This window comes from Salvelinus alpinus, chromosome 29 (genome assembly GCF_045679555.1).
Source record: "Salvelinus alpinus chromosome 29, SLU_Salpinus.1, whole genome shotgun sequence".
NCBI classification, from domain to species: domain Eukaryota; kingdom Metazoa; phylum Chordata; class Actinopteri; order Salmoniformes; family Salmonidae; genus Salvelinus; species Salvelinus alpinus.
Window position 1 is genome coordinate 46,059,239 of NC_092114.1, and position 26,267 is coordinate 46,085,505.

General features: G+C 44.7%; 1 protein-coding gene across 1 annotated transcript; it reads right to left on the minus strand.

The window, feature by feature from the left end:
• Nucleotides 1-1,603: 1,603 nt before the first annotated feature.
• LOC139559085 (IgGFc-binding protein-like) lies at nucleotides 1,604-22,288 on the minus strand. Its single transcript, XM_071374781.1, has 11 exons — nucleotides 22,185-22,288; nucleotides 10,499-10,788; nucleotides 9,784-10,363; nucleotides 9,058-9,659; nucleotides 6,172-6,733; nucleotides 5,811-6,070; nucleotides 5,353-5,697; nucleotides 4,608-5,175; nucleotides 2,822-3,021; nucleotides 2,455-2,625; nucleotides 1,604-2,174 (listed from the first exon to the last, which is right to left on the minus strand). Exons 1-10 carry the CDS (start codon nucleotides 22,225-22,227, stop codon nucleotides 2,455-2,457), a joined length of 3,621 nt encoding a protein of 1,206 aa, XP_071230882.1. The 5' UTR covers nucleotides 22,228-22,288; the 3' UTR covers nucleotides 1,604-2,174.
• Nucleotides 22,289-26,267: the final 3,979 nt, after the last annotated feature.

Genomic DNA, 26,267 nt, shown 5'->3' on the forward strand with positions numbered 1-26,267 from the left:
GCTGCGAATAGATAGAATAATTTAGATAATCTGTTTTGGTACTGTCCATATGTAGTTTGTTTTTGGTCACAGGTTCAGGAATAGCTGAAGAATTGCAACATTTGCCTGGAGCCTGCTGGGTGGCTATCGAAGTCAGCCTGCAGGCACCCGCCCCAAGGAGTCGCTAGAGCGCGATGAGCCAAGTAAAGCCCCCTCGGCCAAACCCTCCCCTAACCCGGACAACTCTGGGCCAATTGTGCGCCGCCCTATGGGACTCACGGTCACGGCCGGTAATATATATATATATATATATATATATATATATATATATATACTACCGTTCAAAAGTTTGGGGTCACTGAGACATTTCCTTGTTTTTTGAAAGGAAAGCTAAATTTTTGTGCATGAAAATAATATCAAATTGATCAGTGTAGACATTGTTAATGTTGTAAATGACTATTGTAGCTGGAAATGGCAGATTATTTTTTTATGGAATATCTACATAGGCGTACAGAGGTCCATTCTCAGCAACCATCACTCCTGTATTCCAATGGCATGTTGTGTTAGCTAATCCAAGTTTATCATTTTAAAACGCTAATTGATCATTAGAAAACCCTTTTGCAATCATGTTTTTTTTTTTTTTTTATCGTTATTTTAACAGGGAAAACAGACTGAGACCTAGATCTCTTTTACGGCTGTGCCCTGTGTAAACATGTTGACATGTACAGTTTTAGACATACAGACAAGAACATTTCAAAACATACACAATTCAACAGAAACAATCTGTTAGCACAGCTGAAAACTGTTGTGCTTATTAAAGAAGCAATACAACTGGTCTTCTTTAGGCTAGTTGAGTATCTGGAGCATCAACATTTGTGGGTTCGATTACAGGCTCAAAATGGCCAGAAACAAAGAACTTTCTTCTGAAACTCGTCAGTCTATTCTTGTTCTGAGAAATGAATGCTATTCCATGCGGGAAATTGCCAAGAAACGATTGCCAAGATCTCGTACAACGCTGTGTACTACTCCCTTCACAGAACAGCGCAAACGGTCTCTAACCAGAATAGAAAGAGGAGTGGGATGCCCCGGTACACAACTGAGCAAGAGGACAAGTACATTAGTGTCTAGTTTGAGAAACAGACGCCTCACAAGTCCTCAACTGGCAGCTTCATTAAATAGTACCTGCAAAACACTAGTCTCAACGTCAACAGTGAAGAGGTGACTCCGGGATGCTGGCCTTCTAGGCAGAGTTACTTTGTCCAGTGTCTGTGTTCTATTGCCCATCTTAATCTTTTATTTTTATTGGCCAGTCTGAGATATGGCTTTTTTCTTTGCAACTCTGCCTGGAAGGCCAGCATCCCGGAGTTGCCTCTTTGCTGTTGAGACCAGTGTTGGGACAAAAAATGACATTTCTAAGTGACCCCAAACTTTTGAGCGGTAGTGTGTAATTTATAAATTTGCAAACATTTCTAAAAGCCATTTTTCTTTGTCGTTATTGGGTATTGTGTGTTGATTGATGAGAAAATATTGAATCCATTTTAGAATAAGGCTGTAACGTAACAAAATGTGGAAAAAGAGAAGGGGTCTGAATACTTTCTGAATGCACTGTACACGTTTATGAATGGATATTTCATTGTAATTTTTATTAACAAGAATGCATATTCGGAATGATACTTTTCAGTATAATTTAGATAGCAAATTACATGGAGATAATATATATATATATATTTTTTACCTTTATTTAACTAGGCAAGTCAGTTAAGAACAATTTCTTATTTACAATGATGGCCTATCCCGGCCAAACGACACTGAGCCAATTGTGCACCGCCCTATGGGACTCCCAATTACGGCCGGTAGTGATACAGCCTGGAATTGAACCAGGGTCAGTGGTGACTGCGCCACTCGGGAGCCCTTTCTATTACATAGTAAATATTTAACATCTAATTTCTAACCTATAATGAGATAAGCATTTGGTTGACTTGATTACCATTGAAATGATTTGTCCATTCCAAATCACTTTCTGGAATTGTTTTAAAAATATGAGGCTAGGGTTTGGCAGAAAATGGCATTCCTTCTACACATATTTGAATTACTGTTTGTTACAAATCATTGATGAATGATCATAGGGATTTAAGGAATATGTATTTTTGCTGGGATTCTCCAATAGCAGTGTTCTTCAGTTGTCTCACATATCACTGTAAAAGAGAAGGGGAGAGATGTTGTGAGTGCATATCAATTCCTTCTCCACTGGAACCTATCATGTAAGTACGAAGGCTAACACCTGCTGTTATGTTTTCAAAAGACACTGTGGACTTTAACTTTCAATCCCTCATTAAGTTAAAATCACAAGTTTCAAGTCCAATACCCTACAAACACCATTATTTGACACAGTCTCATATATTGGTGGTTAGGTTCACAATCATATGACATTATGGTGAAGTGGCTCACCATTGGAGGAAGTCAGAGGCTACTTACTCAGTCATGTACCCCTGCATTAAGTGACGGGATAGGATAACATCCCCGTAGACCATCCTTGACCTGACAGCTCTCTTCGCTCTGGCACACCATAGACTGTGACAGAACAACTCCAGATTTTTGGCAGATGTGGACCGCAAAGCAGTTGTCCGAAATCAGGGATTCCCCTATCTAAAAAAAACATCCCAGACACATATTAGTGAGACTTTTACACATCCAAATTTGAGTCACAGACAGCTCTCCAAAATACATAGCTCTTAATTTCATGGCCAGGTTCAGTTCCAGCTGAAAATGTCAAATCATTTTTCACATATTTCAAATAATGCTTAAAGTATGCTTTTAGAATCCAGCTTGCAGTGCCCCCTACCTTAAGGGTGTGTCCACCAGTATAGCAGCTGCACTGGTCCCAGCTAACACAGCCAGTACCATTGAAGTGGAAGTCTTTGTCGCAGGCACAACCCTCAACACAGGTGGTGGGACAGTTGATGGTGTCAGAGAGGCCGGGACATGGAGTTGCACAGGTTTCAGCACAGGTTTGGTAGTGGCTGTTGGCAGGACAGGAGAATGCTGTGGACATATGAGAAAATAACTATTGTTTAGTCCTTTTGCATGAACATTACTTTTAGTTATGACTTTAAATATTAGGTTATCTGAATGTGAAACCCGAAAGAAAGTTATGTTGGACTGATTTGCAGAGTCAACCTGGACTCGGGTAGACGTAACATAGGAAACAAAAATAAGGGACACTCAATTTAGTACGTTTGTTATGGTATGTATTCATTTGTGGATGTCCACCACCCATTTCGTATGATATGTTACGAATTACAATTCGCATGATATTTTGCGAACTGCAATTCATACATTATGTTAAGAATTTGCAATACATATGATATGTTACAAATTCCAATTTGTCATGGCTAAGGTTAGCTAGGTGGCTAATGTTAGCTTAGCTAGGAGTTAAGGTTAGGGCTAGGAGTAGGAGTTAGGTTAAAGGGTTAAGGTTAGTGGAAGGGTTAGCTAACATGCTAAGTAGTTGCAAAGTAGCTCAAAAGTAGTAAGTACTGGCAAAGTTGCTAATTAGCTAAAATGCTAAAGTTTTCTGTGATGAGAATCTCAGGGGTTCACCTTGGGGTCATGATAGGGGCTGTACCAAATGTTTGATGTATTATAATAATTGATTATGCTTATGTTGTATTAATAGAAGGGGAGGGGTTATAAGACCCCTCCCTCCTTACATTTATAGGGTCCTAGACTACAGATTAACAATATATATATTCATTATGAAGGTTTAATATTGTTCCACAGTCTTTTCTAATCTCTGCATCTTATAAAGAAACTGTCTGAGAAATGTGTGACTGTTAAGACTGAACTCTGCAGGGGAGTGTAAGAGATAAGAGACTAGTCAGACATTCCACTATAAATCAACTTGGACATTTACTGCTAAGCTTTTAGATAACACTAAAACTCTTGTTTATATAGCTGTGCAGGCATGGTTTTGGTCTCATGAGTAGAAGGTAATGACGTAGGCAGTTACATCACAGGGGGTTGACTACAAGCATGATAAAAGCAACTTGGGACCTTTTCTATTTTGCAGAACTTACTCGGAAACATGCATGCTATGTTCCTGTTAACTTCTGTCTGCAATTGCATTAATAAAGGTTTTTGAATGATTTAATTAAAGATATTGTCACAATGCTAATTTCACCAATGAGCCAATGATTGACAAGGAACAAGGAACGAACTCCAACAAGAACACGCATGCTAGACGTTCGCGTTATACGCCCACCCATCTAACCCAACCAACCACCGTCCTTTTGTTTTTGCCTTAAATAACCTTCTTTCTTATGGTACGTTTGGTATGGTTGGGGCGGCAGGTAGCCTAGTGGTTAGAGCATTGGACTAGTAACTGAAAAGTTGCAAGATCGAATCCCTGAGCTGACAAGGTAAAAGTCTGTCGTTCTGGCCCCTGAACAAGGCAGTTAACCCACTGTTCCTAGGCCGTCATTGAAAATAAGAACTTTTAAATGGTTACATATCATACAAATTTGAGTGTCCTGGATTTTCCTTTACTATGTTACGTCTACCATATGAGACCAGCCTGAGAGAGTTGTAGAAAATTTGGTGTAGTGTCAGAAAACCCCTAAACTACTCACGGCAAAAGGTTGGTGATCTCCAGCTTTCGATCTTTACACCAAAGTCCTGACAGTCTAACATGTAAGCAGCAACACTGTGGCAAAGCATTTTATGATCTCCCTCAGCCGTACAGACATCAAAGAGGCAGTCTCTGAAGTAAGAGGCTGGGTCTATCTCATGGTGGCAGGCGGCAAAGGGTCCTTTAGGATCCGTAATGATACCACAGTCAGCACCAAACACTGCTTTCTTCTTAGAGTTACACTTGGGACAGAAGTCTCCGCTGCAACCGTCCTCACACACCACCCCAGGCATGCTGACCTTCCAGGCCGCCCCAAAAGAGTTCACGTTTTTGTCCATCTGTCCACCAGGTAGCAGGAACTCATCATTCTTGTTACCATTGAAATTGCCACACAGACCACAGGTCTTGCCTCTGTAGTTGCCAGGGACGGTGACGGTGACGTGGTACACAAGGTCATAGGTAACTCTTAGGCCGAAGTCTGTCAATATGACATCATTCGAGCCGTCCTGATAAATCTGCACTGCACCGTTGTTTAGGCTCAGTGGGAGGTTAGTCAGGACGCCGTTCACCTAGGGAAGACATGTTGCATTTGATTCTCACTCACTTCTGGGCTGCAATTAAACTCAATCTGAGTGATTTTTTTTTTTTTTGTATGGATGTGTCAGTCATCAATATGAATGACACTTTTAAAAAAAAAGATCATTAATGGAACACAGACACATGATTAAAAATAATCATATACATACCATGATCATTCCGATTTGGTTCCTGCGTAGAATTAGAATTTTACCATAGACTTCTACAGCCAAAAGCTTGGCAACGGACACTTTTGGAGCTGATGACAGAGCATACCACTTCTCGTTCTCCACCACCACAGAGAAGGGGTTGAGGTGTGTGCCTTCCAGATGGCAGCCTTTAGCTGCAGTGTAGGTGCAGGTGCCTTGGAAGTCATAGGTGCTGTTGTCAAAGGTGTTGTAATGTGGGTCGCCTGAGATGGAACAAACTCCTTTTCCAACAGGCTGGCAAGCCCTGACGCCGTTCTTCACCTCACACTTCTCATTGGGTCCACAGGAAAAGTTCTGACACTTCATCTAAAAATAACAGTTCAATTATTTTGTACACAAGATGTTAATACAAGTTTATAAGGGTTTACATTCAATTACAGAAAGGTAGGTCCTATTTTTCTGTCATTCATCATCCCTACCGTGCCATTGCATGTGCATTCTTGCTGACAGAGTCCATTGGGGTAGAAGACTTGTCCATTTTTGTAGTATCTTCCTTCGTGGAGACAACCACACTGGGAGAGTTGTACACATTGGTTTCCGCTGAGAAGGAAGCCAGCATCACAGGCACAATCCTCTTTGCACAGAGCTTCACAGCCAGTGGGTGCTGACAGGCTCTGACATGTGGCTGAACAGCCCTGGGCACAAAGCCTATAGTGGCTGTTCGCAGGGCACTGGGCATCTACGAGAATTGACATTTGCAAAATGTCAATGCCTAGTCACCATCTAAATAACCTGAAATGTAATTTGTTTTAAAAAAAGTAATCAAACAAACATCCATACCACAGAATTGATCTGTCCTCCAGGAGTAGACTATGGCCCCTTTATCCTGGCAGGCAGCTGTGTAGGCAGTTAGGGTATTGCACTGCATGTTCCTGTTTCCCTGGTATAGACAGACATCATACAGACAGTCTTGGACGAAACCCATGGGTTCCACCATGGAGTGGCAGTCACGAAAGGGGCCTGTTGGGTCACTGATGAGGCCACAGTACTTGTTTGTCATGTACTGGTCCCTCTGGGTGATGCTACAGTCAGGACAGGGGCCTTTGCACCCGTTCACACAACCAGGGATCTTTGTTAATCTCCAGCTCTGACCGAACTCCTCTGCAGTGGCAGCCTGCTTCCCATCCTTCATCTGCATGTCGTCCTTTGGATTGTGGTTGTAGTTGCCACACATGCCACACATTGCACTTGCATAAGTGTCGGGGACGGTGACTGTTGCTACGCTGTTCCAGTCATAGGACACTTTCACCCCAAAGTCAGTTTTGATCACAGCAAACCAACCGCTCTTGTATATGTGCAGTTTATTGAGTTTTACAGGAAGATTCACAAGTTCACCGTTCACCTTTGAAGGAAACAAAAAAGTAGACGAATGGTTCAGTTAACCTCAGTGTTGACCTTTTTAACATATACAGTGCCTTCAAAAAGTACTCACACCCCTTGACTTTTTCCACATTTTGTTGTGTTACAGCCTGAATTTAAAATTGATTAAATAAATATTTTTTATTTAACTAGGCAAGTTAGTTAAGAACAAATTCTTATTTACAATGACTGCCTACACCGGCCAAACCCAGACGACACTGGGCCAATTGTGAACCGCCCTATGGGACTCCCAATCACGGCCAGTTGTGATACAGCCTGGGATCGAACCAGGGTCTGTAGTGACACCTCTAGCACTGCGATGCAGTGCCTTAGACCGCTGCGCCACTAAGTTGCATGGATAGTGAAATAATAGTGTTTAACCTCTAAAAGGCTTCTACTAAGCTAACATATGGAATGTTTTAACATGATTTTAGATACTATATTTGTATGAACATAACAAGATTCAACAACTGAGACATAAACTGAACAAGTTCCACAGACATGTGACTAACATAAATGGAATAATGTGTCCCTGAACAAAGGGGGGGGTCAAAATCAAAAGTAACAGTCAGTATCTGTTGTGGCCACCAGCTGCATTAATCACTACAGTGCATCTCTTCCTCATGGACTGCACCAGATTTGCCAGTTGTAGCTGTGAAATATTACCCCACTCTTCCACCAAGGAACCTGCAAGTTTCCAGACATTTCTGTGGGGAATGGCCCTAGCCCTCACCCTCCGATCCAACAGGTCCCAGACGTGCTCAATGGGATCTTCGCTGGCCATGGCAAAACACTGACATTCCTGTCTTGCAGGAAATCACGCACAGAACGAGCAGTATGGCTGGTGACATTGTCATGCTAGAGGGTCATGTAAGGATGAGCCTGCAGGAAGGGTACCACATGACGGAGGATGATGTCTTCCCTGTAACGCACAGCGTTGAGATTGCCTGCAATGACAACAAGCTAAATCCGATGATGCTGTGACACACCGCCCCAGACCATGACGGACCCTCCACCTCCAAATCAATCCCGCTCCAGAGTACAGGCCTCGGCGTAACGCTCATTACTTTGACGATAAACGCGAATCCGACCATCACCCCTGGTGAGACAAAACCGCGACTCGTCAGTGAAGAGCACTTTTGCCAGTCCTGTCTGGTCCAGCAACTATGGGTTTGTGCCCATAGGCTACGTTGTTGCCGGTTATTGTCCTGGCCACCTGCCTTACAACAGGCCTACAACCCTCAGTCCAGCCTCTCTCAGCCTATTGCGGACAGTCTGAGCACTGATGGAGGCATTGTGCATTTCTGGTGTAACTCGGGCAGTTGTTGTTGCCATCCTGTACCTGTCCAGCAGGTGTGATGTTCGGATGTACCGATCCTGTGCAGGTGTTGTTACACGTGGTCTGCCACTGCGAGGACGATCAACTGTCCGCCCTGTTTCCCTGTAGCGCTGTCTTAGGCATGTCACAGTACGGACATTGCAATTTTTTGCGCTGGCAACGTTCTTCAGTCCTCATGCCTCCTTGCAGCATGGCTAAGGCACGTTCACTCAGATGAGCAGAGACCCTGGGCATCTTTCTTTTGGTGTTTTTCAGAGTCAGTAGAAAGGCCTCTTTAGTGTCCTAAGCTTTCATAACTGTGACCTTAATTGCCTACCATCTGTAAGCTGTTAGTGTCTTAACGACCGTTCCACAGGTGCATGTTCATTTATTGCTATGGTTCATTGAACAAGCATGTGAAACAGTGTTTAAACCCTTTACAATGAAGATCTGTGAAGTTATTTGGATTTTTACGAATTATCTTTGAAAGACAGGGTCCTGAAAAAGGGACGTTTCTTTTTTGGCTGAATTTGTACTGGAGTTGCTTACCAAGGCAACATTGAATGTTCCTGAGTGGCTTAGTTACAGTTTGGACTTATATCGGCTTGAAAATCTATAGCAAGACATGAAAATGGCTGTCTAGCACTGCTCAACATCCAATTTGACAGAGCATGAAGAATTTCAAAAATATTAATGCAATTATTGTACAATCAGGTGTGCAAAGCTCTTAGAGACTTACCCAGAAATACTCACAGCTGTAATCGCTGCCAATGGTAATTCTAACATGTATTGACTCACGCATGTGAATACTTACGTAAATCAGATATTTCATTTTCAAGAAATTTGCAATAAATTCTAAAAACATGTTTTCACTTTGTCATTATGGGGTACACTATTTAATCAATGTGGAATAAATCAAAGGGTATGAATATTTTCCGAAGGCATTGTAATCAAAACTATACGATTTTTAATTACAAGTAATTTCTTACCATCACAAATCCTGGGTGCTCTTTGCTGATGACAATCGTGTACCCATAGACCTTGACCTCTACCAGCTTGGTGATGGACCCCACCTTTTTATCTCGCCCATCGTTCTGTATGGCAACACTAAAGGGCTCCAGGCTGGTGTCATTGGAGCAGACAATAGCCATCTGATACACACAGGTGCCCTGGAAGTTGTAGAGTTGTCCATCGAAAGTGTGGTAATGTGGATCACCAGACACCATGCATGAGGAAAAGGTTGTAGTGTAGCAGCCTCTTATGCCATCAACCACCTTGCACTGCTGTCCAAGTGGACAACTGGCCACCTGGCTCTCAATTCTCCCACCAGTGGAGCTGCAGTTAAAGCGTTTGGTACAGCTCTCATCCCCCCAGAAAGATGTTCCGGCTTCCACATAGTGGCCGTTGTACTGGCAGCCACATTGAGACTTAGGCACACACTTGTTCCCACTGCGCAGGTGGCCCTCGTCACAGGTACAGGCCTCCACACAGCTGGCTTTGCATTTTGAGGGAGAATTTGGGTCTTCACAGGTGGCAGGGCAGGCGTTTCCACAGAACTCATAGTGACTGTGCTCTGGGCATTCAGGCTTGGCTGGGGGGAAAAGACCACAAACCACACTCATTTTTACAACATTTGAAATGGGAAGTAAAGTATTGCAGTCCTTTTATGCTCTAATCCTCCTGAAAATGATCAGTTGTCTTTGCAAGTCACTCACGGCAATGGGCAATGCTTCTCCAGTTGTTCACGCTGAGCCCAGCCCTCTGGCAGGCATCGGTGTACACTTGCATGGTGTCACACATGTACGTCTTCATGATCTCGCCCCGACAAAGGTCATACAAGCAGTTCTCATTTAAGATCTTGTAGTCAATGGCGGCATTGCAGTTTTTGAAGGGTCCATTCATTATTTCTGTGACAAAGGTGCAAAAGATCTCCCTTTCTAAGTGCTTAACCAAGTCGCTCGTACAGTTCTCACATTGGCCTGTGCACTCGTCTCTGCAGTAGGCATCACCTCCCTTGTCTGATACCCTCCAGCTCTTGCCTAGGGCCACAACATTACTGGCAAGGGAGCCACTGGGAGTGGTGAGTTCGTCATCCTGTTTGCCATTAAAGTTGCCGCACATGCCACACACCTTGCCTGCCAGGCTCCTGGGCATAGTCACCACCAGGGACTTCAGCCAATCATACTGCACCATCAGACCAAAGTCTGTCTCCAGGACAACTGAAAATCCACTCTGGGAGAGTTTCAATTTGCCATTGTCTAAGCTGATGGGAAGATTCCATAACTGGAAGTTAACCTGCAATGAAATCAAACCACATTCGACAAATAATTTACACACGGTACATGCAGATACAGTACACCCATATACACCAAACAAAGACAAGGATTGTTGAACAGATAACATAGATAGAAAACTTGTGAATCCACTTACCCGGACAAGACCAAATTCAGAGTTGACAATGTCAATGTTGACTCCGTAAACCTTGACGGTGACCATTCCCACGGAGGTAAGCTGCGAGTTTGCGCGATCCTCCACATTCTTGGCCTGCACCTCAAAGGCTGGGTGGTCCTTGTCAACATGGCAGTTCTTAGTCATGATGTAGGTGCAGTTGCCCATGAAGGTGTAGTAGTGGCCGTCGAACGTGCGGTAGTGGGGGTCGCCCATCGCCCAGCAGGTGCCTATCTTTGGTGGGACAGTAGCTGGTCCTGCAGAGCAGAGTCCTACAAAGTGCTCTAATGGTAAATGTTATGCTCCTCAAAGTGAACAGAAAATCCCTATAATTGATTTGATCTGTCTAGATACCATAATTGTATGTCCTTTGTTCAGCTGTAGCAATTATGCAACATTTTATACTATGCCATTGGTCCTTTACCCTTTGGCACAGATTTGGTAAGCTGAACACTTCTTTTTGTGATAGTCAATAGAACACAATCTCTGTCATTGTGTATTTGCAGGGCTAATATGTACCTTACACACACAGTTTATATTGTAAGTTATCAGTGTCAGCATAGCAAATACCCTTTGTTTTATCTCGAGTGCTATATTTTCGGCTGGCGTTAAGGCAGCGCTAATGTCAAATGCACATTGGTTTGCAATTTCATCATGTAAAAACAGGCTCACTGGCATTTTCCAGCCCTAACGCCAGGTTTGACTGTCTTATACAGTGGGGGGGGGGGGGGGAGTATTTAGTCAGCCACCAATTGTGCAAGTTCTCCCACTTAAAAAGATGAGGCCTGTAATTTTCATCATAGGTACACTTCAACTATGACAGACAAAATGAGAAAAAAAATCCAGAAAATCACATTGTAGGATTTTTAATGAATTTATTTGCAAATTATGGTGGAAAATAAGTATTTGGTCAATAACAAAAGTTTCTCAATACTTTGTTATATACCCTTTGTTGGCAATGACAGAGGTCAAAGACATATTGCATATTTATTAAAAAGAAAAAACATAAGTATTCAGACCCTTTGCTATGAGACCCAAAATTGAACTCAGGCGCATCCTGTTTGTGAAGGATGGTTTTGTTCTCTTTTAACATAAATATATGCCTTATAGAAAAAGGACATGTTAATCACAAAACATAGCGTGACTGCAGAAAAGCTGTTGTTAATCTAGGGTGTCGACTGTGCTAACCACAAGGTTGAGACAAGATGGAAAAATGCTGAATAACAAGAAAACAGGAACTGAGGAATGTGTAGAAACCAACAAATCAGCTCAATCTTCACAAACACCATTCCGGACATTTGAATCCTGAGTGCTGTGTCTGGGCACCACCGATAGGCTAGCAAGTTTAAACCACGCTAAGCCTCTACTGTGACAGGCCAACTCTAAAGTTGGAACTACCTCTGTCACAGTATAAAAGAAGATGTCTGTACTATTTCAGTCAGTTCTCTGCTTTACCCTGCGTGGTGATACAGTGAACCCGTATATACGAAAATTGCATTTACCATTCTGAGCTTATGTTAAATAAAAATACTTAAAGTATATTCGGTGACTTTGAATCACATTTTATCCTGATACCAGATTTGATTGACGCAACCTTTGACATGTTTCCATTGATCATCCTTGAGATGCTTCTACAGCTTGATTGGGGCTCTGAATACTTTCCGAATGCACTGTATCAGCTCACTTAAGTTCAGATGGGCTGGGTTGAAATATTTGAGGTGTGTCCTTAAAAACATGATCCAAGTGCTAATTTCAGGCAGCGCTGATAGGGATATTTAAGATCAACGAAAAGCTGGTTTAAGTGGTAACGCAATTGGCTATGGTATGAATTTTGACAGGGGGAACGCAGCTTATCCTGCCGTGACGCACACTGTCCTTATGTGCATAGAACAAGAGTAGCCTAATGTGCTTTTGGTTCCTGTATACTTCATATTTAGAAACATGAAAAAGTTATGTTTTTTTTCCATTTCGTTAAATTTTATTAAAGACCAAGCACAGCCTCCCCTCTTCTCAATTAAGTTTTTTTTTTTTTTTCAAATGCAATCGCAAAGTGGTCAAGACTGTCAAAAAAGGGTTTGGCTCCTGAGACCCCTTGGAAATAAATCTTAATCACCAAAGATTTATTAAAATATCAAGTTTTAAAAGAGTAAAACAATGAGCTGACATTACCTTTTTATCTTTGCATTGTAGTCAGGCCCACATTATTTTAGCCATGCCGGAGGAGAAGGCAGACGTTTTACGTGTACCCAACCGATTGTGTTTTTTTCTTTGTTTATTTGCATTGTTTGTAACTTTACTTTTTTAACTTATTTTGTAAATAATGTTACCGCTACCGTCTCTTATGAGCCAAAATAACTTCTGTACATCAGGACTGCGTGTACTCACCACAGACTGGCAGAATCCTTTTTTTCCTTTAACGAGTCTGATGAGCCCGACGCAAATGATATACTGCTTTCTCGTGAACAGGCCCAGATCCCCATGATTTGCGTGAGGAGGAGGCGGAGAAAATTGGGGCCAGAGGGCGGGCTGCCTTCTGAGAATTCGTAGGCGATCAAATAAACCCACACTTCCTTCCATTCTGCAAGCAAACGTGCAGTATTTGGAGAACAAAATCGATGACCTACGCGCAAGATTAAACTACCATCAGGACATTCAAAACTATAATATCTTATGCTTCACGGAGATGTGGCTGAATGGCGACGCTATCAACATACAGCTGGCTGGTTATACGCTGTACCGGCAGGATAGAACAGTGGCGTCTGGTAAGACAAGGGGCGGCGGACTATGTATTTTTGTAAATAACAGCTGGTGCACGATATCTAAGGAAGTCTCGAGCTATTGCTTGCCTGAGGTAGAATTTCTCATGATAAGCTGTAGACCACACTATCTATTTCATCTGTGTTTTTTCGAAGCTGTTTACATACCACCACAGTCAGAGGCTGGCACAAAGACAGCATTGAATGAGCTATACACAAGAAAACGCTCACCCAGAGGCGGCGCTCCTAGTAGCCGGGGTCTTTAATGCAGGGAAACTTAAATCCGTTTGACCATTTCTATCAACATGTTAAATGTGCAACCAGAGGAAAAAAAACTCTGGACCACCTTTACTCCACACACAGAGACGAATACAAAGCTCTCCCTCACCCTCCATTCAGCAAATCTGACCACAATTATATCCTCCTGATTCCTGCTTACAAGCAAAAATTAAAGCAGGAAGCACCAGTGACTAGATCAATAACAAAGTGGTCAGATGAAGCAGATGCTAAGCTACAGGACTGTTTTGCTAGAACAGACTGGAATATGTTCCGGGATTCCTCCGATTGCATTGAGGAGTACACCGCATCAGTCATTGGCTTCAACAATAAGCGCATCGATGATGTCATCAACACAGTGACCGTACGAACATACCCCAACCAGAAGTCATGGATTACAGGCAACATCCGCATTGAGCTAAAGGCTAGAGCTGCCGCTTTCAAAGAGTGGGACTCTTTGCGACGAACCATCAAACAGGCAAAGCATCAATACAGGACTAAGATCGAGTCGTACTACACAGGTTCTGATGCTCATCGGATGTGGCAGGGCTTGCAAATCATTACAGACTACCATTACAGACTATTTCCGGTCACAACTTGTAGACTTGTTTACGTGCTGCTGTGCGGTTTGTTGCTAACCTTACAATTGCTACCTGCCAACTTTACGGTTTTTACTTTTTAATTACCATTTAAAAAATGTATTTTTTCCTTCAACTCTTTCACCCCGGATGCTTTATCTGGACGCGGTTCGTCAGGACCTCCACCAGCAGAAGCTAAGCAGTAACATTAACATTATGCCTTCTAATTAAAGCCGCTGTACTCATAATATACAGAAGAACGATCACCTTATGGCGAGGATAGCTGTGCTGCAAGCCCAGCTTCAGACAGCGTCTGTGCAGCCAATAAGTACAGATAGTAGTATGAATCTCCTCGCACAGTCCCCGCAGCCGGATACTTTTCTCATGGCTTCTGGAAGGAAATGCTATAGGAATGTTCAACTGGTGTCGCTCATTCAGACAACAGAAACTTAAACCGGTTCACCCCATTAATAAGCAACGGGTCGGAGTCAGAGGCCGAGCCTTCTTTGGTCTCTCCTTGCACTGTTACGGGGTCTGAGACGCCAAAGCCTCCCATCATTAGCTCTGACAAATTGAAAACCCTACTCATTGGCGACTCCATTACCTGCAGTATTAGACTTAAAATGAATCATCAGAATTTGTAGATAATTGGCCCTCTTTCTGGGACTCACCCACAAACAGGACCAAGCCTAGCCTGCTGAGGAGTCACGGACTCCATCCTAGCTGAAGGGGTGCTCTCATCTTATCTACGAACATAGACAGGGCTTTAACTCCTCTAGCTCCACAATGAGATAGTGTGCAAGCCAGGCAGCAGGCTGTTAGCCAACCTACCAGCTTAGTGGAGTCTGCCACTAGCACAGTCAGTGTAGTCAGCTCAGCTATCCCCATTGAGACCGTGTCTGTGCCTCGATCTAGGTTGGGCAAAACTAAACACGGCAGTGTTTGCCTTAGCAATCTCAGTGGAATAAAGACCTCCTCCATTCCTGTCATTATTGAAAGAGATTATGTTATCTCACATCTCAAAATAGGGCTACTTAATGTTAGATCCCTCACTTCCAAGGCAGTAATAGTCAATGAACTAATCACTGATCATAATCTTGATGTGATTGGCCTGACTGAAACATGGCTCAAGCCTGATGAATTTACTGTGTTAAATGAGGCCTCACCTCCTGGTTACACTAGTGACCATATACCCCGCAAAGGCGGAGGTGTTGCTAACATTTACGATAGCAAATTTCAATTTGCAAAAAAATGTACGACTGCGTTTTGGTCTTTTGAGCTTCTAGTCATGAAATCTATGCAGCCTACTCAATCACTTTTTATAGCTACTGTTTACAGGCCTCCTGGGCCATATACAGCGTTCCTCACTGAGTTCCCTGAATTCCTATCGGACCTTGTAGTCATGGCAGATAATATTCTAAGTTTTGGTGATTTTAATATTCACATGGAAAAGTCCACAGACCCACTCCAAAAGCCTTACTGATCCATCATCAACTCAGTGGGTTTTGTCCAATATGTCTCCGGACCTACTCACTGCCACAGTCATACTCTGCACCTAGTTTGTCCCGTGGAATAAATGTTGTGTATCTTAATGTTTTTCCTCATAATCCTGGACTATCGGACCACCATTTTATTACGTTTGCAATCGCAACAAATAATCTGCTCAGACCCCAACCAAGGATCATCAAAAGTTGTGCTATAAATTCTCGGACAACCCAAAGATTCCTAGATGCCCATCCAGACTCCCTCCATCTACCCAAGGATGTCAGAGTACAAAAATCAGTTAACCACCTAACTGAGGAACTCAATTTAACCTTGCGTAATACCCTAAATGCAGTCGCACAAAAAAACATTTGTCATAAGAAACTAGCTCCCAGGTATACAGAAAATACCGGAGCACTGAAGCAAGCTTCCAGAAAATTGGAACGGAAATGGCGCTACACCAAACTAGACGTCTTCCGCCTAGCTTGGAAAGACCGTACCGTGTAGTATCGAAGAGCCCTCACTGCTGCTTGATCATCCTATTTTTCTTAATTGAGGAAAATAAGAACAATCCAACATTTATATTTTATACTGTCGCAAAGCTATCTAAAAAGCAACATTCCCCAAGAGAGGATGGCTTTCACTTCAGCAGTGATACATTTGATGAAAAGATCATGATCATTAGAAAGCAAATCTGCGTATTCCTCCAAAGCTCAGTTGTCCTGAGTATGCACACAACTGCCAGGACCTAGGATCAAGGGAGACACTCAGGTTTTTTTAATACTAATAATCATGGCCTCTAAATGTTTAAGCTGCATGCTGGACCCTATTCCAACTAAACTACTGAAAGAGCTGCTTCCTGTGCTTGGCCCTCCTATGTTGAACATAATAAACGGATCTCTATCCACCGGATGTGTACCAAACTCACTAAAAGTGGCAGTAATAAAGCCTCTCTTGAAAAAGCCAAACCTTGACCCAGAAAATATAAAATAACTATCGGCCTATATCGAATCTCCCATTCCTCTCCAAAGAAAATGTAAAAGTTGTTGCACAGCAACTCACTGCCTTCCTGAAGACAAACGATGTATACAAAACGCTTCAGTCTGGTTTTAGACCCCATCATAGCACTGAGACTGCACTTGTAAAGGTGGTAAATGACCTTTTAATGGTGTCAGACCGAGGCTCTGCACCTGTCCTCGTGCTCCTAGGCCTTAGTGCTGCTTTTGATACCATCGATCACCACGTTCTTTTGGAGAGATTGGAAACCCAAATTAGTCTACATGGACAAGTTCTGGCCTGGTTTAGATTTTATCTGTCGGAAAGATATCGGTTTGTCTCTGTAGATGGTTTGTCCTCTGACAAATCAACTGTAAATGTCGGTTCCTGAAGCCTTCGATTTAGGACCACTATTGTTTTCACTATTTATTTTACCTCTTGGTGATGTCATTCGGAAACAATGTTAACTTTCACTGCTATGCGGATGACACACAGCTGTACATTTCGATGAAACTTGGTGAAGCTCCAAAATTGCCCTCCCTGGAAGCCTGTGTTTCAGGCATAAGGAAGTGGATGGCTGCAAATGTTTTACTTTTAAACTCAGACAAACAGAGATGCTTGTTCTAGGTCACAAGAAACAGAGACATCTTCTGTTGAATCTGACAATTAATCTTGATGGTTGTACAGTCGTCTCAAATAAAACTGTGAAGGACCTCGGCGTTACTCTGGACCCTGATCTCTCTTTTGACGAACATAACAAGACTATTTCAAGGACAGCTTTTTTCCATCTTCGTAAAATTGCAAAAATCAGAAACTTTCTGTCAAAAAATTATGCTGAATAATTTATCCATACTTTTGTCACTTCTAGGTTAGCCTACTGCAATGCTTTACCTTCCGGCTACCCGGATAAAGAACTAAATAAACTTCAGTTAGTGCTAAACACGGCTGCTAGAATCTTGACTAGAACCAAAACATGTGATCATATTTCTCCAGTGCTAGCCTCTCTACACTGGCTTCCTGTTAAGGCTAGGGCTTATTTCAAGGTTTTACTGCTAACCTGCTAACCTACAAAGCATTACACGGGCTTGCTCCTACCTATCTTTCCAATTTGGTCCTGCCGTACATACCTACACGTACACTACGGTCACAAGACGTAGGCCTCCTTACTGTCCATAGAATTTCTAAGCAAACAGCTGGAGGCAGGGCATTCTCTTGTAGAGCTCAATTTTTATGGAATGGTCTGCCTATCCATGTGAGAGACGCCGACTCGGCCTCAACCTTTAAGTCTTTATTGAAGATTCATCTCTTCAGTAGGTCCTGTGATTGAGTGTAACCTGGCCCAGGGGTTTGAAGGTGAATGGCACTGGAGCAACGAACCGCCCTTGCTGTCTCTGCCTGGCCGGTTCCCCTCACTCCACTGGGATTCTCTGCCTCAAAACCTATTACGGGGCTGAGTCACAGGCTTACTGGTGCTCTTCCATGCCGTCTCTAGGAGGGGTGCATCACTTGAGTGGGTTGAGTCACTGATGTGATCTACCTGTCTGGGTTGATGCCGAACCTTGGGTTCGTGCCGTGGGGGAGATCTTTGTGGGCCATACTCGGCCTTGTCTCAGGACAGTAAGTTGGTGGTTGAAGATATCCCTCCAGTGGTATGGGAGCTGTGCTTTGGCAAAGTGGGTGGGGTTATAGCCTGTCTGTTTCGCACTGTCCGGGGGTATCATCGGATGGGGCCACAGTGTCTCCCGAACCCTCCTGTCTCATCCTTCAGTATTTATGCTGCAATAGTTTGTGTCGGGGGGCTATGGTCAGTCTGTTAAATCTGGAGTATTTCTCCTTTCTTATCCGGTGTCCTGTGTGAATTTAAGTATTTTATTTCTCTCTCTCTCCTTCTCTCTCTGTGAGGACCTGAGCCCTAGGACCATACCTCAGGACTACCTGTCCTGATGAATCCTTGCTGTCCCCAGTCCACCTGGTCGTGCTGCAGCTCCAGTTCAAACTGTTCTGCCTGCGACTATGGAACGCTGACCTGTTCACCGGACGTGCTACCTTGTCCCAGACCTGCTGTTTTCAACTCTCTAGAGACAGCAGGAGCGGTAGAGATACTCTGAATGATCGGCTATGAAAAGCCAACTGACACTTACTCCTGAGGTGCTGACCTGTTGTACCCTCTACAACCACTGTGATTATTTTTATTTGAACATGCTGGTCATCTATGAACATTTGGACATCTTGGCCATGTTATGTTATAATCTCCACCCGGCACAGCCAGAAGAGGACTGGCCACCCCTCATAGCCTGGTTCCGCTCTAGGTTTCTTCCTAGGGTTCTGGCCTTTCTAGGGAGTTTTTCTTAGCCACCGTGCTTCTACACCTGCATTGCTTGCTTTTGGGGTTTTAGGCTGGGTTTTTGTACAGCACTTTGTGACATCAGCTGATGTAAGAAGGGCTTTACAAATAAATTTGATTGAAAGGGAAGCACAGCCGCGAGTTGCCCAGTGACACGAGCCTACCAGACGAGCTAAACTATTTCTACGCTCGCTGAAACATGCATGAGAGCACCAGCTGTTCCCGGAAGACTGTGTGATCACGCTCTCCGCAGCCAATGTGAGTAAGACCTTTTAAACACGTCAACATTCACAAGGCCGCAGGGCCAGACGGATTACCAGGACGTGTCTTCGCTGATATTTTCAACCTCTCCCCTGTCCGAGTCTGTAATACCGACATGTATTAAGAAGACCACGATAGTGCCTGTGCCCAAGAACACTAAGGTAACCTACCTAAATGACTAAAGACCCGTAGCACTCACGTCTGTAGCCATGAAGTGCTTTGAAAGGCTGGTCATGGCTCACATCAACACCATTATCCCAGAAACCCTAGACCTGCTCCAATTTGCAAACCAACCCAACACATCCACAGATGATGCAATCTCTATTGCACTACACACTGCCCTTTCCCACCTGGACAAGAGGAACACCTATGTGAGAATGCTATTCATTGACTACAGTTCAGCGTTCAATACCATAGTACCCTCAAAGCTCATCAATAAGCTAAGGACACTGGGACAAAACACCTCCCTCTGCAACTGGATCCTGGACTTCCTGACGGGCCGCCCCCAGGTGGTAAGGTTAGGTAGCAACACATCCGCCACGCTGATCCTCAACACAGGAGCCCCTCAGGGGTGCATACTCAGCCCCTCCTGTACTCCCTGTTCACTCATGACTGCACGGCCAGGCATGACTCCAACACCATCATTAAGTTTGCAGATGACACAACAGTGGTTGGCCTGATCACCGACAACGACGAAACAGCCTATAGGGAGGAGGTCAGAGACCTGGCTATGTGGTGCCTGTCATCCAGGACCTCTATACCAGGCGGTGTCAGAGGAAGGCCCTAAAAATTGTCAAAGACTCTAGTCACCCTAGTCATAGACTTTTCTCTCTGCTACCGCACGGCAAGCGGTACCGCACTTCCAAGTCTAGGTTCAAGAGGCTTCTAAACAGCTTCTACCCCCAAGCCATAAGACTGCTGAATAGTTAATCAAATGGCTACCCGGACTATTTACATTGCCCACTCCCCACACCCTCTCTTTTAACGCCCCTGCTACTCTCTGTCATTATATATGCATCGTCACTTTAATAACTCTACATGTACATATTACCTTAATTCCCTTGACTAATTTAGTCTCTTAGAGACTATATAGTCTCGCTATTGTTATTTTACTGCTGCTCTTTAATTACTTGTTACTTTTCTTTTCTTATTTTTATCCGTATTTTTTTATACTGCATTGTTGGTTAGGGGATCGTAAGTAAGCATTTCACTATAAGGTTTACACCTGCTGTATTCGGCGCATGTCACTAATACAATTTGATTTGATTTGAGGTCCCGTGTTGGACATGCGTAAAAACCCCTCCATGATGTAGGCTATGTGTTCATTTCCATCATGAAACAAGAGATGAGAACCTCTGGTGAATACCAGTTAAAAGTGATTTGTAATCTGTAAAAATGACTTGTTTTCCATTTTATATGTTCAAAATCCAAGCCCTCCCTTTGGCCTACTATAAGGCTGGTTCAACAGCAATGCGTGTCTTTTTTATGCTGCCGATTTTATGATATCATTACATTTTACATGTATTTATTGTTGTCGCTGTTAAAATGTTATTACAACCAAACTTATTCGAATGATTCACCTTCCTGGTATTATGGTGACAACGTCCATGGTGCGCTTGCAATGCAACTTCTGGAGATCTGTGAATGCGATTTGATCTGTTAGATGTTTCCAATTATGTTCATAAAGCATATGCCTATTTGGGAGCAGTATAACAGTGAATGGACATTCTCCTTTACCATTTATATTGGATCTTTGTCCAGCTACTGTGAGAAGTTTGGATGTGCATAAAAGCCATCCATAGTCTGTGTTGTTTAAATATTATATGCCCACGGAGAGAAATGATGGTGCCTGTAAGTATGACAGCCTATTTAAAATATTTGTTCTCTTGTTAGGCCTTATCAATAATTAATTGAATCTTGCGTTTTGACAATGTTTGGCATGTTCATGCTCAGCCATAATGCAATTTACAGTATGCCTTACCCCTATATCCGTGTGAATGCTATTGAAGCCATGCAATTACTTACAGTAGAACAATGTGGACTGCAAATGGGTTCAAGTTAAGGTATTTAGTAGAGATAGGTCTACATTTTGTGATTTTCTTTCTGTAAGCCATTTAACAAACTATAACAGACCAACATTGGAATTACAGTTGATTCCAAGTCAATACATAAAAGACCTTAAATACACAACTTGAAGCAACCACATATTTTGCCATGGAGCAAGCTTCGGCACACCCACAACTTGTTTATTCATCAAAACACAGCCCTTTCGCACCAACGCCAGCAAGTGCGCTGGTAATTGTGATAGTGAAAATAGCATAACTCTACCGCCTGCGCTTAGATTTACCATTGCGTTAGATTTGTTAAAATAGAGCCCATAGTCTTTCCATATTCCACAGGTCTTATCAAATTGCAATTTAATATTCACCCACAGCACAATATTGCTGTATTTTCATTTTCCGCTGTTCAAATAAGAACTGTAAGAGAGATAATAATGAATATTATATGGATATAGTTTAGAATTGCAATTTACCACAGTCTAACGTGTACTCAGCAACCATTTGTCATTTCTGAATCAGTCTCACTGTAGGAGTAACCTTTTACAGTGGTTTGATATGCAATATTTTATTGTAGTACTGATTTAAATGCGTCTTGTGTGCCTGGCACCTAATTTGTATTAATCTCACGGTAGCACATTTATCAATGGTTTCCATTTCTTTGCAGACTATCCTTTCTCTGTGTTTTTATTACTTTTATCATTTGTATTAAAAGAAATTGACAAAATAAAGATGGTCACACACTCTAAATACTGTGTGCTCCCAGTCATTTAATAGGTAAACGCCAACAATTAATGGGTAAACGCCAACAATTAATGGGTAAACGCCAACAATTAATGGGTAAACGCCAACGTTCTTCAGGATTATCGTTGGTAAAAAAAGAAAAAGGAAAACAAAACACAGACTTTCAGGACTCACCACTCAGCAGTAGCACCACAGAGCTAGACAGTAACATCCACATAGCTGAAATCAGAGAATACAGTTTAAACCCCAAAGGACAACTATACACTCTATTCAGCAACGCCTGTGTCATTCAATGACTCAATGATGAGTCAAATGAGACTCATGCCCATTTCACGACATAAAAAAGCAACATTTAATCATAATAAATAAACACATTGATATTTGTAATCATTTTGTTGAAATGGGGACATTGAACAATGTCAATGAAAGGGATATTCTTAAATTATCATCCGAGGTATGGTTGTATCATAACAAAACAATATATGCCAATTATCTGGAATTCAGTATTCTCTTACCTGAGCTGGAAAACTGGTGTGATGGGGTCTTTGTAGCTCAGCCTTAAATTCTATTCAGCTTCTCCCCAAGAGCCAATGAGGCTCTCTGATCATCAGTACAATACAATCAGCACACCCACACCCACACATGGTGATGTAAAGGTTTTCTTCCTGGGGTGAAGGAGAGGACCAAAATGCAGCGTAGCCAGTGCTCAACATGTTTAATTATAAGAACAAGTGAACACTACAAACAACTTACAAAATAACAAACGTGCAAAACCGATACAGACCTATCTGGTGCAGAACACAAACACAGAGACAGGTAACAACCACCCACAACGAACACAGTGAAACAACCTACCTAAATATGACTCTTAGAGGAACGCAAAACACCTGCCTCTAATTAAGAGCCATACCAGGCAACCCTAAACCAACATAGAAACACACAACATAGAATGCCCACCCAAAACTCACGCCCTGACCATCACACACATACAAAACAACAGAAAACAGGTCAGGAACGTGACAGAACCCCCCCCTCAAGGTGCGAACGCCGGGCGCACCAGCACAAAGTCCAGGGGAGGGTCTGGGTGGGCATCTGACCACGGTGGTGGCTCAGGCTCCGGACGCTGTCCCCACACCACCATAGTCACTCCCCGCTTCTGTATCCCCCTCCCAATGACCACCCTCCAACTAAAACCACCTAAATGAAGGGGCAGCACCGGGATAAGGGGCAGCACCGGGATAAGGGGCAGCACCGGGATAAGGGGCAGCACCGGGATAAGGGGCGGCAGGTCCTGGCTGAGGAACTCTGGCAGGTCCTGGCTGAGGGACTCTGGCAGGTCCTGGCTGAGGGACTCTGGCAGGTCCGGGCTGAGGGACTCTGGCAGGTCCGGGCTGAGGGACTCTGGCAGGTCCGGGCTGAGGGACTCTGGCAGGTCCGGGCTGAGGGACTCTGGCAGGTCCGGGCTGACGGAAGGCTCTGGCTGATCCGGTCTGGCGGAAGGCTCTGGCTGATCCGGTCTGGCGGAAGGCTCTGGCTGATCCGGTCTGGCGGAAGGCTCTGGCTGATCCGGTCTGGCGGAAGGCTCTGGCTGATCCGGTCTGGCGGAAGGCTCTGGCTGATCCGGTCTGGCGGAAGGCTCTGGCTGATCCGGTCTGGCGGAAGGCTCTGGCTGATCCGGTCTGGCGGAAGGCTCTGGCTGATCCGGTCTGGCGGAAGGCTCTGGCTGATTCGGTCTGGCGGAAGGCTCTGGCTGATCCGGTCTGGCGGAAGGCTCTGGCTGATCCGGTCTGGCGGAAGGCTCTGGCTGATCCGGTCTGGCGGAAGGCTCTGGCTGATCCGGTCTGGCGGAAGGCTCTAGCGGCTCCTGTCTGGCGGACGGCTCTAGCGGCTCCTGTCTGGCGGACGGCTCTGTAGGCTCATGGCAGACGGGCGGCTTTGCAGGCTCATGGCAGACGGGCGGCTTTGCAGGCTCATGGCAGACGGACAGTTCAGACGGCGTAGGGCAGACGGGCAGTTCAGACGCCGCTGGGCAGACGGGCAGTTCAGGCGCCGCTGGGCAGACGGGCAGTTCAGGCGCCGCTGGGCAGACGGGCAGTTCAGGCGCCGCTGGGCAGACGGGCAGTTCAGGCGCCGCTGGGCAGACGGGCAGTTCAGGCGCCGCTGGGCAGACGGGCAGTTCAGGCGCCGCTGGGCAGACGGCAGACTCTGGCCGGCTGAGACGCACTGTAGGCCTGGTGCGTGGTACCGGAACTGGAGGTACCGGGCTAAGGACACGCACCTTCAGGCTAGTGCGGGGAACAACAGGGCACACTGGACTCTCGTGGCGCACTCTAGGCCTGGTGCGTGGTACCGGAACTGGAGGTACCGGGCTGAGGGCACGCACCTCAGGGCGAGTGCGGGGAGAAGGAACAGTGCGTACAGGGCTCTGGAGACGCACAGGAGGCTTGGTGCGTGGTGCCGGAACTGGAGGCACTGGGCTGGAGACACGCACCATAGGGAGAGTGCGTGGAGGAGGAACAGGGCTCTGGAGATGCACTGGAAGCCTGGTGCGTGGTGTAGGCACTGGTGGTACTGAGCTGGGGTGGGAAGGTGGCGCCGGATATACCGGACCGTGAAGGAGGACACGTGCTCTTGAGCACCGAGCCTCCCCAACCTTACCAGGTTGAATGGTCCCCGTAGCCCTGCCAGTGCGGCGAGGTGGAATAGCCGGCACTGGGCTATGCAGGCGAACCGGGGACACCACCTGTAAGGCTGGTGCCATGTACGCCGGCCCGAGGAGACGTACTGGAGACCAGATACGTTGGGCCGGCTTCATGGCACTCGGCTCGATGCCCAACCTAGCCCTCCCAGTGCGGCAAGGTGGAATAGCCCGCACTGGGCTAAGCACGCGTACTGGGGACACCGTGCGCTTTACCGCATAACACGGTGTCTGACCAGTACGACGCTCTCTCACTCCACGGCAAGCCCGGGGAGTTGGCTCAGGTATCCAACCCGGCTTCGCCACACTCCCCTTTAGCCTCCCCCCAAGAAATTTTTGGGTGAGCCTCTCGGGCTTCCAGCCTCTCTTACGTGCTGCCTCCTCAATCCACCGCTCCTGGGCTGTGGCTGCCTCCTTCACCTCCCGAGAGCGGCGATTCTCTCCAACCCTTCCCCAGGGTCCTTTTCCGTCCATGATCTCCCAAGACCATTCCTCCTGTGTCCAGTAGTCCTGTGTACTGGGCCGCTGCTGCTCCCCGTTGCTACGCTGCTTGGTCCTGGTTTGGTGTTTCTGTAAAGGCAGTCATTGTTGTTCTCCTCCTCAGACGAGGAGGAGCATGGATCGGACCAAGATGCGGATTGGTGATTAATCATACTTTTAATGAAAACAGCAAACAAGACACTACAAAACCGATACAGACCTATCTGGTGCAGAACACAAACACAGAGACAGGTAACAACCACCCACAACGAACACAGTGAAACAACCTACCTAAATATGACTCTTAATTAGAGGAACGCAAAACACCTGCCTCTAATTAAGAGCCATACCAGGCAACCCTAAACCAACATAGAAACACACAACATAGAATGCCCACCCAAAACTCACGCCCTGACCATCACACACATACAAAACAACAGAAAACAGGTCAGGAACGTGACAGGTGAAGCCTTCATAAAGCAGGTTAGCATCCTACACCTGTATAGTGTTTTTTTATTTAACTAGGCAAGTCAGTTATTAAGAACAAATTCTTGTTTACAATGAAAGCCTACAGTTGTTTTACTGCATTGTTCAGGGGCAGAACAACAGATTTTTACCTTGTCTGCTCAGGGATTTCATCCATCAACCTTTCAGTTACTGGCCCCGCACTCTAACCACTAGGCTACCTGCCACCCCAGTATACAGCAGGGGTATTCAAATCTTACCCTACGAGGAGTATTGCTGGTTTTCTGTTTTACCTGATCATTAATTGCACCTACTTGGTGTCACAGGTCTTAATCAGTCCCTGATTAGAGGGGAAGAATGATAAAAAGCAGCAGTCAATTATAACAGTCAATTATATTGAGCTGCAGGGCAGCACTCATCTGTAATCTCCTAATCATATGAAACTCCCTTCAGAGCCTTTGTGACGTGTGAAACTCCCTTCAGAGCCTTTGTGACGTGTGACTTACCAGTAGCTCTTTCATATTGATACTGAACATTGCGTGAGACTAGGTCTGTGATTCATAACCAAGTGTACCTGCCTCCACTTCAGTCTCCATATGAAAGGCTCTATGGCT

Bases quoted from the DNA above. Each gene is read 5' to 3' on its own strand.
- LOC139559085 (XM_071374781.1), bottom strand. From the start codon at position 22,227: ATGTGGATGTTACTGTCTAGCTCTGTGGTGCTACTGCTGAGTG. The intron at 6,734-9,057 runs GTAAGAAATTAC...TTTCCTTCAAAG, and splicing joins AGCACCCAGGATTTGTGATG to GTGAACGGTGAACTTGTGAA. The intron at 5,176-5,352 runs GTATGTATATGA...TGTCTTCCCTAG, and splicing joins ACCAAATCGGAATGATCATG to GTGAACGGCGTCCTGACTAA.